Here is a 14,877-nt window from a genome sequence, read left to right on the forward strand (position 1 = left end):
TGATAAAATTGACTATGCTAAAATTAATTTGAGAGGTTTTGCTTCAATTTATGGAAAATGTATTTGATTTATTTTTATCTATTTTACTATATATTGCTTAGTTCATTGTTTAAATGTCAAAATCTGCCTATTCTTTGTATTTTCTTTAAATCAGGACTTCATGGTAGTAATTATGTTGTGTATTTATATTTCTTATTTCAAGAAAAATTTTATCATCTCCATGAAATTTAGAAGTAAGAGAAATTAGCTATATAAATGTCCATGTCACCTTTCCACTCAATACTTGAAATAAACATTGCCGCGAGGTATATGTGAATTTGATTTGCATTGTTCCCCTAGTTTGCCACAGCGTTACATTCAATGGATGCAACAAGAAAATAGGATATCTTCAATATCTCACTTGAATTCCTTGTTTTTTATCGCATGGGGATAGGTGTTCGGCCGCACTTCCTTATTCTTTTGTTTTGTATCTAGCAACGCTGGATGATTGATAGTTTTTTTTATAACTGTCAATGTGGCGTGTATGACTGCGAAGTGTGTACTTGCTTATGCATAGTAATTATTGTATTAAGTTGTGTGTTTACAATATAATAAATAGTATATTGTGCAACGAACTTTGTGTTCAAAATAATACAGTCCGCGAACAGTAAAGTGGTCCTTACCGACCAGATTTCGTTCCAGTTGTGCATGTGATGTGCATGGTTTGCGAACTTGTGGCGCAATATTTTCATTTTTAGTGCATTGTCAAAGTGGTGCAGAATTATAACAATGGAAGAACTCATAGGAAAGAAAACCGTACTTAAACGTGAAATAACGAGGTTGACACATAAAGTGAACGAGAATAAAGGCAAGCCTAACTTCAGTATCAAGCTGTACACTGAACGTGCTACGCAATTACATGGCGATTGCACAGAGCTCATTACAAATCTCATTTCTGTGGGTGGTGAAAGAGAGTTTGCAACATATGACGGAGAATTTAATGAAGTGCAAAATAAGTTGAACTCTATCATAGAAATTTTGTACAATATGCAGTCACCTAATACTGAACAGGTAAATACATCTAATAAACAGTGCACAGATGTGAAGTTGCCAGACTTAGAACTTCCTACATTTTGTGGTAGAATGCAGGATTGGCTATCGTTTCGTGACTTATTTGTTGCTGCTGTTCATAATAACAATCGGTTAGGAAATGCTCAAAAGTTGCAGTATTTGAAGACAGCTGTATCAGGGGAACCTGCTGTATTGTTGCAGTCTATTTCCATATCTGATGATAACTACAAAGTAGCATGGGAGTTACTTAAATCAAGATATGAAGATGTGAGGGAGCTAGGGAATCATATTTTGAGCAAGTTCATTACACAACCAGCTGTGAAGAATGAGTCGTCATTTGAGTTACGGAGATTGGTTGACAATAGTGTTCAGTGTGAGTGTGAACTTAAATCCTTGGGCTTTTCAGTGGAACATTGGGATGTGATTTTAATTTACCATGTGGGTGAGAAGCTAGATAAGAACACCAGAAAACAATGGGAGCTTTCATTGAAGAAAAACGAACAACGAACTTTCGGCCAGCTGAAAGAGTTCATATTACAACGTGCCAAAGCGTTAGCTGCAGTGAGTGCAAGGTCACCGGCAGACACGTCTGCTTTAAAAACAAACAAAAAAGGCAATACGTTAGTGCATCATTCAAGTCCAATTATGTCGTGTATCATGTGTAAAAATAACCACAAGCTATATAAGTGCCAAGAGTTCATAAATATGTCAGTGAATGATAGGCATAGTTTTGTGAAAAAGAATTCGCTTTGTTTAAATTGTTTGACCTTAAATTGTTCCGTAAATAAGTGTAATGTGAAGCAGGGCTGCCACACTTGCAACAAAAACATCATAATTTATTGCATTTTGAAAAAAATCATAAAGTAGATCATGTAAATTGTTCTCATTCTATAAATCAAAAACTAATTCCTCAGGTGTTGTTGTCCACCGCTGTCATAAATATCAAAGATAATACAAATACGTTCATACAGTTTCGTGCTCTTATCGACTGTGGCAGTGAATTATCATTTGTAACTGAACGTTGCGTCCAGAAATTACACATAAACAAAGATAAAATAAACATGAACATATCAGGTGTTACTGGTTTTAACGTTGGAAATTCTCATGCAATAGATGATTTGTGTTTTCAGTCATTGTACAGTAATAATAATATTCATTATAAAGCAATAGTAGTCCGAAGAATCACAAGTAACTTACCCAGAGTAACTAATCAAAATATAGGTAATTGGGAAATTGTGAAACAAGTAAACTTAGCAGATCCAAAGTTTAATAAAAACGGACCTATTGATGTGTTGTTAGGTGCTGATGTTTTTCCATTATTGTTGTTCAGTGGGAGACACGTAGGTACGAATGGAGCTCCGTCTGCCATTGAAACTGTGTTAGGTTGGGTATTGTGTGGTAAGATTAACTTAACGAATAGCACATCAAGTGTGCAGTCATATTTTGTTTCTCTTGATCTCAATAAAACATTGCAAAGATTCTGGGAAGTAGACGAGTTGCCAACCGTACATTTGTCCGTTGAAGAGCAAAAATGTTGCGGTTGTTGAAGAGCAGTATTTTGCTGAAACTTACAAACGTGATGTTGATGGCAAATATATTATAATATTGCCTTTTAAAGAAAATGTTGAGCCTCTAGTTGTATCACGGGACACAGTAGTAAAGCTATTATGCCAGATGGAACATAAGTTACAGAAATATCCTGATTTATGTAAACAATATTGTTATTTCATGAAAGAGTACTTAGATTTAGGTCACATGGAAAAAATTCCTGATGTTCAACTTGATAAGCTTGTATCTGAATCTTATTATCTGTCGCATCATTGCGTCTTAAATGAATGTAGTTCTACCACTAAGTTGCGGGTTGTATTTGATGGTAGTGCTAAAACTAGCAGTGGAGTATCTCTTAATGACAACTTAATGGTAGGTCCAAAATTACAAGATGATATTATCCCATTAATATTAAGGTTCAGAACTCATCCAATTGCATTGTGTGCTGATATAGCAAAAATGTACAGACAAGTTAAGGTAGATCAAACTGATTCTGATTACCAGAGAATAGTGTGGAGAGAAACAGTTGACCAACCTATTAGTGATTTTAGATTGTTAACTGTTACTTATGGAACCAGTTCGGCTCCATATCTGGCTGTAAAGTGTTTGCAACAGTTAGCTGTAGATGAAGGTCATTGTTATCCCAGAGTTGCAGAATTAGTCATGAACGATAATTTAGTTTCAGGTGCAGCTGATAGTAGTGAGGCAATGATATTGTACTCAGACTTAACAGCATTATTACACAAAGGTGGTTTCGAATTAAGAAAATGGTCTACTAACGACATGAATGTGCTAAATTGTATACCTTCTCACTTAAGAGAAACTCAGTCGTTAATTTGTTTTAATGAAGATGAGAATGTAAAAGCTTTAGGTATACAGTGGAATCCGAAAAGTGATTCATTTTCATGTTCTATTGTTGTTCCCACTTATAAGTCAGAAATGACAAAACGAATGTTACTATCTGATATTGCAAAATTGTATGATCCGCTTGGTTGGTTATCTCCAGTATTCATTGTTGAAAAATTGTTGCTACAATAATTATGGAAATTAAAACTTGAATGGGATGACGTACTTCCGAATAATATTGCTCGCTCGTGGGAAGTATATTGTCAAGAATTACTATTGTTGAGACAGATAAAGATTAAAAGGTGCATTTCTTCTGAAAATATTGTGAAATATGATCTAATTGGGTTCTCAGATGCTAGTGAAAAGGCGTATGCTGCAATAGCATATGTACGTTGTATAGATACATCTGGAAATGTGCAAGTATACCTGATTGCTGCAAAGACCAAAGTTGCCCCTATAAAGCCAATATCAATACCTCGGTTAGAATTGTGTGCTGCAGTAGATTAGTCAATACTGTCATTAGGGCAATGTTAATCAAGTTTGAACAGGTTGTCTGTTACACAGATTCTACTATTGTGTTAGCATGGCTTTCTTCATGTCCGAGTAAATGGAGAACATTTGTGGCTAACCGAGTATCTAAGATTCAACAATCAATTTTTATTAAATGGGCGCAAACAAAGACAACCAAGCTGATTGTAGTTCTCGTGGTTTGAATCCGTCACAATTAGAGTCTTATTAACTATGGTGGAATGGGCCAAAGTGGTTGATGGAATCAGAGTTACCTATTGTAAATATTAATTGCAAAAATCTAGATTCTGTTCAATGTGAGCAAAAGTCTTCAACTGTTAACATGCACATTAAGGTTGACTGTACAATAGTAGATAAATTCTCATCATTATCTAGGTTAGTTCGTGTAAAAGATTTATTAGGAATAGTATAAGTAAACAGGAGTTAAGATGTAGTGGACCATTAACTACAAAGGAGTTATCAAATGCATTAATGCATTGGATAAAACAAGCTCAAGAATGTGAATATCCACTTGAGATAAAATACTAACGTATGAAAAAAACCTTTGCCTTATAATAGCAAACTATTGTGTTTAAATCCATTTCTTGATGAAAATGCTGTCATGAGAGTTGGAGGTTGCTTGCAAAATGCTAATGTAACATATGATTTCAAATATCCTATCTTACTTCCAAAACATGCTAGAATTACAGAACTTCTTGTAAAATCTGAACATATAAAGCATCTTCATGCAGGTTCACAGTTACTTTTATCTGTTTTGCAACAAAAGTTTTGGATTATCGGTGGTCATGACTTTGTAAGGAAAATTGTAAAAAGTTGTGTAATATGTCAAAAACAGTCAAGTGTAAAAGCCTCCCAATTAATGGGTCAACTTCCTGTTGGTAGAGTAACACCAACTCGTCCACTTTTGCATTGCGGTTTAGATTATGCTGGTCCACTAATGTTAAAAAATATGAAAAGTCGAAATTCAAAATTGTTCAAAGGTTACGTAGCACTCTTCATTTGTTTCAATGTCAAAGCAATCCTTTTAGAATTGGTAAGTGATGCTTCAACAGAGTCATTTATTGCAGCTTTGAAACGTTTTATAGCTAGAAGGGGAAAACCTACTGCTATTTACAGTGATTGTGGTTCAAATTTCATACGTGCAAATAAAGAATTAAAATCCTTGATGAAACTTGTAATGAATGGTGATTCAAAAGAGTCTGTATGCAATTACCTCAGTATGCAATCTATAAATTGGCATTTTAATCCACCATCCTCACCTCACTTTGGAGGCATATGGGAGCTGGTGTAAAGTCTGTCAAGTACCACTTGAGACGTGTAGTTGGTAACACTTCACTCACATTTGTATATAGTTTTGTGTCATATTGAAGCATGTTTATGTTCTAGACCATTAACTGCTCTATCTTCTGATCCTAATGACTATCAGGTATTAATTTCTGATCATTTCTTAATTGGCGATGCACTAGTAGCAATACCTGAACCAAATTTGTGTGAATTAAAAATCAATCATTTGTCACGCTGGCAATTAACTCAAAGATTGATCCAACATTTTGGAACCGTTGGGTAACAGAATATTTGTCTCGGCTGCAACAAAGGTCAAAATGGTGGTGTAAACATGCCAATATCAAGGTCAATGATTTAGTATTAGTGAAGGAAAATAAGACAAATCCTCAACATTGGAATTTAGCAACAGTAGTTGCTGTTCATCCTGGTGCAGATAATATTGTTAGAACTGTTACTATTAAAACTAGCAAAGATGTCTTTAAACGACCAATTGTAAAAATTTGTCCTCTTCCATTTAATGAGGAATAATATGTAGAATGTGTAGTGTAATGTGTTGAATAATATGTACTGTTGAAATGATATTTCAAGGTGGGCGGTATGTTCGGCCGCATTTCATTATTCGTTTGTTTTGTATCTGGCAACGCTGGATGATTGATAGTTTTTTTATAAGTGTCAATGTGGCGTGTGTGACTGCATAGTGTGCACTTGCTTATGCATAGCAATTATTGTATTTAGTTGTGTGTTTACAATATAATAATTAGTATATTGTGCAACGAACTTTGTGTTCAAAATAATACAGTCTACGAAAAAGATGAGTGTGTGTGTTTGTGCCTTGAACCTTTTAAACGTAAGAAGGACACTTTTTTCAAGATGCCAAAATAGCAACATTCTGAAAGGCAAAGTAAAGAAGTACGTAACGGTGTTCGGTTCCTATATATTTACAACTAATGAACTGGTACTATGTAATAAACCTTGTTGAAAGCAATTGCGCAAAAATATATTCCGTTACACAACATGGTGATACTTCTAAACATAAATCTGCTTCAAGCGATAAGCAAAAAGTACGTGAAACAACACCCACACTGTTTAACTCTATTTGAAATGGAGAGTCTCAATTTTTTGTCGATTTGTTTAAAGTGCTTATAGAAACTTTTATTCTTCTGTGTAAATTAAAAATAAATAAATAGATAAATAAAAAACAATCTTTTTCTAACGTGATTCCTGTCAAAGTTCATAGCTAAAGAATCAACGAATGAGTTAACATTGGGCAAGAATTATGTAGATACTTGTTACTTGAGGGGATCATTGAAAGAATTATAAACAAAGTTCGTGGAGGGTGCGTTTCCATCGACGAGACAAACGATGAGATGGAAAAGTTCTTTGGTAATGCTGTTATTGATATAGTGGAACAATATCAAGAGCCCGATATATTTTTTCTTGGATTTGAGCAACTATAAAAAGCAAATAGTGTAGAAATTATCCAGGTGTTCAGTACTGGACTAAATTTGCTTTCTTCGAATGGTGTAAAACACTAAGATGTTCTTTGCTTTGGAAGAGATATATTCCTGTACGTGAAAAAAAGTGTAACGCTCTTAACACTATAGTACTCGCATGGAATTGCTGAAACATGAGTGCTCGCGCGGATTACGATTGTAGTCCATTTGATAAATATATATATCTTAGCGGTTATTCAATTGGTATTGTTTACATTATTTTTGTGGGTTTTCAGAAGCAATAAAGAACACATTTCAGTGCAAACATTTTGTTTTTTTAATGCACAAAAAGGATTAGAAGCCTAAACTTTAGAATGCGTATGCAATTTACTATATTTTTGTAAATGTTCGTTTATTTTCTTGCTATTTGATTAAAAATTGAAATAAAAGAGGAAATTTGCATTTAAAGTGTTAAAACTGTTATAAAAATAAAAAGAAGTTGTTAAATTGTTTGCAGGTTTTAACTTTCACACTTGAAAACAAGGTCAAAAGTAGGCAAAATTTTGGGTGTTTCAGTCATAAGAGTCAGTGCAAAGAGTGTGCTTGTAGTCAGAGCAGATCCACTACTGTACCTCAGGGGCGTCATTTAGGGAGGGCAGGAGGGGCAATTGCCCCCCCCAAGAATTTGAGGAATACATACACTTTAATCGATTGTCTACTAATATACTAGTACAAAACGTGAAAGTCTTATGTCGGTGGTGCTCTTGCCCCCCCCAAGCAAAGTCTGAAATGACGCCCCTGCTATACCTGAAACATCTTTTCGTGGTACTGTTGTTTCTTCATCTTCCACAAAGAGGTTCGATAAGTTCCATAGCCACAGATTGCAGAAAGTCTCTACGGTTGATCATAGCATCATTGTTATTTGCTTTGGAAACAATGAGAGCGTTTACTTCAGCAACGTTTAACGCGTGGAAGAAGAGAGTGAGTGGCCGGCCATCTTCGCGAATTCCTGGCTGTATCACAATGGCGACACAATTTGTCCAATATGTGAACTCCAAATTTAGTGTTGTTCTATGGAGTAATAACTATGCAGTGTAGGTATGATGTTATGACGCTGTGTTCCCCTATTTCTTGGGTGCACTGGATCAATATACCATCTGGTAATTCTGCCCTTTCCAATGAAAAATTCTCCGTGAAACCTGACTTCCTGGATAACACCGTTCCTTTTATCACCTTCTATTTCTTCCAAATCGTCACTACTACTTTCTTCAGAGTCACTACTCGACAACATCCTCTATTTCATCTTAGTGTTCTATACTCAAAACACTTTCGTCGTCACTTTCAGTTTCTGTTAGCTACTGTCGTATCTGTTCTTGCTCTGGCATTTTAAACTAACATAACTAATAATGTGAAATAATACATTCAAAACGAGAACAGTTAGAACGTTAGCCAGAAAACAAACTATCACGTCAGTACTCGCACGGATTACAATAGTAGTCCATGCGAAAATAACAATTCGTATAACATCAATGCGTTAACTTTGGGTGCTATCACTCGACTAATGGTGTTCTAGAAATGGGGGAGGAAGGTAGACGACCGTCAAGGTCAGAAGTGTTGCCCACCCTCAGATATCAGAAAACTGAAACCCACTGGACTACAACAGTAATCCGCGCGAGCAGTGTAGTGTTAAAGTCTTTTTCTCAGCTATGATTCGAATAACATTTCTGGTTCACGCCCTCCATCGAATTGGAGAAAAAAATTGTTTCCCGAAGTAATTGGCTTAACTTGAAAAACACCTCAAAGTCCCATCCCGAATTCACTTGTTTAAAGAAAATACTTCCGAACGTGCTTTAACTCCACGGCCAATAATAACTAGGTCGGGTACTTGCAATACTGCTACTGTATATTGTGCGACCAATTTTCAAAAACTAGCAGATAAAGTTAATTTTCTATTTCAAGAGGATGAATCGTCAAATCACATAACACAACTGCTGTATTGCTGTTCAACAATGCTGCACCGTGCGGAACGACTTAGTTGTCGTCCCTACCCAATATTAAATTTTTAGCCGTAATAACATTTCTGGAAAAAGAGAAAATAAATGCTCACAAATTCAGTAGAAAAAATTCATTCTGTAGTCAATAAAATTTGAGCTATGACAGTTGCCAAGGATCAGATTATCCGTGAGAAATGTAAACGACTTATTTGGGTTAATAAAGTCTTGTATAAATTAAAGGCAATTGGGCAAGTGCTTGAAGAGGAAACTGCTCAAAGATAACTTGATCGAAAGATAATTGTGTGCTTTGGGCATATTCCGACTACGTCTATAAAAGTAGGAATATAATTTTAATTTTCGAAACAGTGTCTTTTCTGATTGAAGAAAATTTATGAACTGAAAATTGAAAAAGAGGCCTTGTTACCATATACAATAGTAGATAAGGATTTCCTGTGACAGACTGCCAAAGTTTATTGATTTAAAATTCATTTAGTAAATAATGTATTTGCTCCAAAGTGACCAACATTTTCTTCTTGTATATGGTAGTGCTCACTGACAAAATGTTATAAAATTTTGGATTACCGTGTGTTGTAGTAAATTGTTCGGAAACAGGTATATGAACAGACAGTATTATAAATAATTTGTTTAGCAAATATACACGGACATAAGTTCATGCCCCTTTCTTTAAAAGAATATATTCTTAACAAATAAGAGTCAGATATGTTTCTAAATACTTGAATACTATTCACAATTTTCTTTCAATATTTGTGTGCGATTATGTGCAGTAACATGTTAGAGCAGAGGGTAACTGCCACATTTAAGGTTTTGCGCAGGAGCCTACAAGACAAAATATGATTACTCCATTTGGTATGAAACGAACATGAATTTATAAATGAAGCAAGAAATGTGTTCTATATGGTTTGGGTACAAAACCTTTCGGCCAGAACCTCGCGGACCAAACCTCGCCTCCCAAAACCTCGCGGCCCAAAATCTCGCCGGACCGAAACCTCCTCTGGCCAAAACCTCGCCATCCGAAACCTCCCCTGGCCAAAACCTCGCTGCCCAAAACCTCGCGGGACAAAATCTCGCCTAGCCAAAACCTCGCCGGCCAAAACGTCGCGGGGTCAAAACCTCGCCTGGCCAAAACCTCGCCACCCAAAACCTCGCGGACCAAAATCTCGCCGGGCCAAAACCTCGCTTTGCCAAAACCTCGTCTTCCAAAACCTCGCGCCCCAAAATATCGCCATACCCAAAATCTCGCCTGACCAAAATGTAAATGTTCCAACAGATGGTAAGGGTGACGGTATAAAAGACGCTGTTTCAGAAGAACTATCACGAGTATTTGACCAAGTCTCGCGATACCATATAAAAATTATATTTCTGTATTAGAGGATTTCAATGTAAAAGTAGGGCGACAGGATGTTTTTAAACTGGTTATAGGGAAAGAAAGTCTGCATAAGGAAAGTAATGACAACTAACGGGGTTAGTTTCGTGAACTTTGGAACACCCAAAAACTTAAAATTAAAAAAAAAATCTAATACTATTTATGAAAGTATGAAATAATATATGAGTTTTTACGACGTCCCTTGATTATGTCCTGTAGGTTAAAGGAGACGTAGATGACCAGGATGAAGGAAAAGGTCGAATAAAGAAAGTGGGAGGAAACGGGAATAACTCGAGAAAGCCCACGCACACGATGTTTCGTATCTTCTTCTTCTTCTTCTTCTTCTTCTTATTATTATTATTATTATTATTATTTGTAATGTGGAATTGCATATTAAGAAACTCATTGGGTAAATTTTAAAGAAAAATTTCATTCGCTGCGAGGTTTTGGCCACGCGAATGTATTGGGTGTCGAGGTTTTAGCCCGGCGAGATTTTGTCCCGCGAGGTTTTGGCAACGCGAGATTTTGGCCCGGCGAGATTTTGTCCTGCGAGGTTTTCGGCGGCGAGGTTTTGCCAAGGCGACGTTTTGGCCCAGCGAGATTTTGTCCCGCTAGGTTTTGGGCGGCGAGTTTTTGACCACGCAAGGTTTTGGGCGGCGAGGTTTTGGCCACGCGAGGTTTTGGCCCGGCGAGATTTTGTCCCGCGAGGTTTTGGCCGGCGAGATTTTGGGCGGCGATGTTTCGGCCGCGAGATTTTGTCCGTATCCCGTTCTGTATACATATGCATGGTGAACCCATTCCATATTAGGTTTTACTCAATCTTGCCGTAATCCTGAAAATCGTTATGCTTGCTGTTTTGAAGACAGCAGCCCTGTAGTGACCAAACGTTTAGTGATTTTTTATTGTGCTCATTAAGATTTTTTTATCAGGATCATGATATCTACAACCTATCGCGGTTTCTGTCATTTTGACCGAAATCCAGAATACCAGTATTTTCGGCTTGGCTGCTCTTAAAAAAGTGCTCTCGTAATGGCCAAACGGTCGGTGATTAGTGATTCTGACCATTATGACCTTTCTTAGGACGACAATATCTACAACATACCACAGTTTCAGTCATTTTCACCGAAATCCAGAACATCGCTATATTCGTTTGCTTTCAAAGAAGTAGCATCGTAATAGTCAAATGGTCAGTGAATGTTAGTTAAGCCCATTAACACTTTTCCTCACTGTCACAATATATACATCAGATCACGGTTTCAAGCAATTTCTCTTAAATCTAGAATATCGTTACCTTCTGTTTAAAAACAGTGATCCTGTTGTGGCCAAATGGTCTGTAATTGGTGGTTGCCCTATTGGAACTCTTTCACGGGATCACAAAATCTACAACATATCACAGCTTTAGTCATTTTCACAGAAATCCGTAATAAATCTACCGTCGGCTGCTTTCAAAAGAAGCGGCAATGTAGTGGCCAAACGATCAGCGATTGGTTTTTATGCCCATTAAGACTTTTCATTTGTATCAGAATATCCACAACATATCGGGTTGTTAGTCATTTTTACCCGAAATCCCGAATGTCGTTATCTTCTGCTGTTTTCAAAAAAGTGGCCTCGTAGTAGCCTACCGGTCAGTGATTTCTGGCTGTACCCATTGAGACTTTTTAGGAACACTATGACTACAAGATATCACGGTTTTAAGTAATTCCACCGAAATGCAATTTTCTTAAGGATTGTGTGGAGTCCTTTGTCATTTCGAAGCAGGCCATTCCCCCTACAAACCTTTTCTCGTAAAAACGACCAAACCCTATTTCCTAGTTTGAAGTCATCTTTGCATAGGCAGAGTTTCGTTTCTTTAAAGTGTCCCTTTTAATCAATTGGTCCTCTTTTTTTAAAAAAAAGATCCCTATGCCCTTTAACCTATTTTCCGGAAGAAAAAAAATACGTGTCGATTTATTTTTGGTATAGTACATATGTCTGAAAAAATCGAATGAAGAGAGACACTTGTGAAGCTATCTCCTTTACACTTTAACCTTTGAACTTAACGTTTTTTTTTGCCAAAAAAAAAGACTTCAATTGTTCTGCAAACAAAGTTGACTAATAGTTTGGATTCCACTTTCAGTAGTATGATCTATCTCAGTTGGCCTCTCTGTGTTAAAAATAAAAAAAAACAACTTTCATAGGTTTAAAAATAATCAATGAGGTAAGAGATAAACTCGTTCAGTAAACAAAGTAATCAAAACCACTTTTTTCTTATTTTGGACATACTTTATCTTTGATACTTTTAGTTTTTCCACGTACTTAAGCTCACCGTATAAAAGATATGCCTCTCTTTCAGCAAACATTGTTAATTGGAATTGATTCTCTTGTGCTCTCATACTATGTATGAATTTGAGAACACAGGTTGTTTCTGGGCTGATCGTTTAGTCCATTTCATTTCAAAACAAGCAAGAAAATTATTTGGTGATCTCTTTCATTACTGCACTATTTAAATTAATCGAACAATGATTGATACATCATAATGTGTTAAGAAACATTTATTACTTCTCGGGACCCTAACAATAGGCATTTTGTTAATTGAGTCCTGATTATATTTTCGTCAATCGTTGTTAATTGAGTTATTTATTTATTTTCGGATCAGATGAACCTATTCCATGCACCATTTATACAATCAACGTTTCATGTGGAGTGAGGAACTTTATTTTGAAGTTTGCTCCTTCGAGCGGTAGGGAGCTTATATCGGGGAAGCACTTTCCCCCCTGCTCCCAACAAGTCGGAATACTGCTTCTACATCGTTTGAAAATTAAATACCAAGCATCTCTAATTTCCCAAAGAGTGCATCTCTTCTGAATGCGACTGGCGGGAAATAAGGCATAAAATAAGAATATCCGTACATGCCTTCAAGATGACCTCCATACCTGTAAACAAAATAACAATATAATATGTTAGTAATGAATACATAACTTTATACAATAGTTTGATTTTGGTACGAAAATAGAGTATTGATATAACAAAAAATATTTTATTTTATATATAAAAATGAAAGAACTGTATTTTTCATTAAAGTTATTTACTTGTTACTATGTAAAATACAGAGACATTTCGCTTGTTTTCGGTTCGGAAATTATGTAATTACTTTTGTATTATACTAGTTCAGTGCTTAAACTTTTAATTTAAGTTTGAAATAGTTAAGTAAATAATATAATTTTGACTAAATTGCAGCAGAGCAATAGAAAATATTATTTTTAAATAAATTGATAACTAGGTCTCTTAGCAACTTTATACGTAGATTTAGAGAGAAACTGCAAACTCTTTCTCAGCTTCTCGTAATCGAAAATTACAAATAAACAAACTTGCAAATAATTTACCATTTATAATTTTCTTGAAATTAGAAAATAACTTTCCTTACCTTCTATTTTCTTCCTTTCTTGACTAAATTGAATGGGCGTATAATCCTTGGTCTAGTGGACACAGATCTTTTTCAGGAAATTTTATTTTTAACTACAAGAACGTGCACTCTAGATTGAATATTATTGAATTTTTAAAAAAAAGAAATATAATCCTCAGCCGAATTTCTCCAGGCAAATGGGTGCGCTAATAACATGTGTATATTTTCATAAATAGTATTTTTTAAAACCTAAAAATTCTAACGTACGGACAGAGGCCAGGATTTTTCATAATAGGTCATTACCATCCTTTCATTTGTCGGCTGACTTGACAGAAGTTTAGCATCCCTTTCAGTAACGATGCTATATGTTATTCCACTGTATTAAATAATATTAACAAACCGACAATACTCTTTGGACTTGTAGACCTTCTAATTGTATAAGTCATAAAATATTTCTAGCTAAGTTCGGAGCGTTTGATATAAGAGGGGTTTTATGTAAATGATTTCAGTTGTTTCTAGAAGAGCGAACCATAACAATTATAGTTAATACATTATTTCCGAAACAAATAAGACCATCTCCACTGTCACTAACACTATTACTAATAACGATAGTAATTATAATAGAAATTACTCCTAACCTTTACGAGCTAAAGCTAATCGTGCATAGTTACCTCGAGTTCATTTCTAGGATGCTTTTTTTCAAATGTGTTCAACGATTTTTGCTCCTCAGCCCCTCATCCATTATTGCTTTTGTACATTGACTGAATAGGTGTATACACACGTACTGGTAATATTCATCGTAAACACGCAGTGTTATAGTTTATTAATCTTTGTTTCATACCTCATTATATGCTAAAATATTTCTATACATGTACATTATATATGTATGTTGCAGGATTTTGGTTGGGACAGTATTATTTTTAGTACAGATTCATCTAATGGGCGATATCAATAATACATTCGTGAAATTCTAGTAGCCGCGTTTTTCTGTTCGAATCGGGATTGGAAATTTCTGATCCTGAAATTTTTAGTGTCTCTCGTTGTGCATAAATTTAATCAAAGAATGCATAAGGAAATCAGCTTTTCTTGTTTCAGAAAAATGCAATACGTAATTTGGTAGAAGTGTAATTTATTTTTCGTATCGAGGATATTTTCCTGTGCCTTTATATTTAATATCGAGCATATTTTAGTTTAGAACTAACACAAGCAGCACAGAATTTGAAACATTTTAGTGTCCTTTGAATTTATCAATACTTCCAAGTCTCATTAGAAATAGAAAAGTTCCGTAACTGTCATGCGTAATTCCCAACTAACTAATAAATAAGGAGATATCAACACAACAGAGACCGCTCGTAAGGAAAGTCACGTCGATAACAATTTTTTTGTTTCTTAATTTGAAATAATGGAAGTTTAACTTTTAACTAATAT

The 14,877-nt window shown here is 35.4% G+C and overlaps 1 protein-coding gene across 1 annotated transcript; it reads left to right on the forward strand.

The window, feature by feature from the left end:
• The first annotated feature begins 2,724 nt into the window (after nucleotides 1-2,724).
• On the forward strand, nucleotides 2,725-3,636 carry LOC145685198 (uncharacterized). Its single transcript, XM_081757554.1, has one exon. It carries the CDS (start codon nucleotides 2,725-2,727, stop codon nucleotides 3,634-3,636), a length of 912 nt encoding a protein of 303 aa, XP_081613680.1.
• The last annotated feature ends 11,241 nt before the right edge of the window (nucleotides 3,637-14,877 follow it).

This window comes from Thermobia domestica, chromosome 5 (genome assembly GCF_964235325.1).
Source record: "Thermobia domestica chromosome 5, izTheDome1.hap1.1, whole genome shotgun sequence".
Classification (NCBI taxonomy): Eukaryota; Metazoa; Arthropoda; class Insecta; order Zygentoma; family Lepismatidae; genus Thermobia; species Thermobia domestica.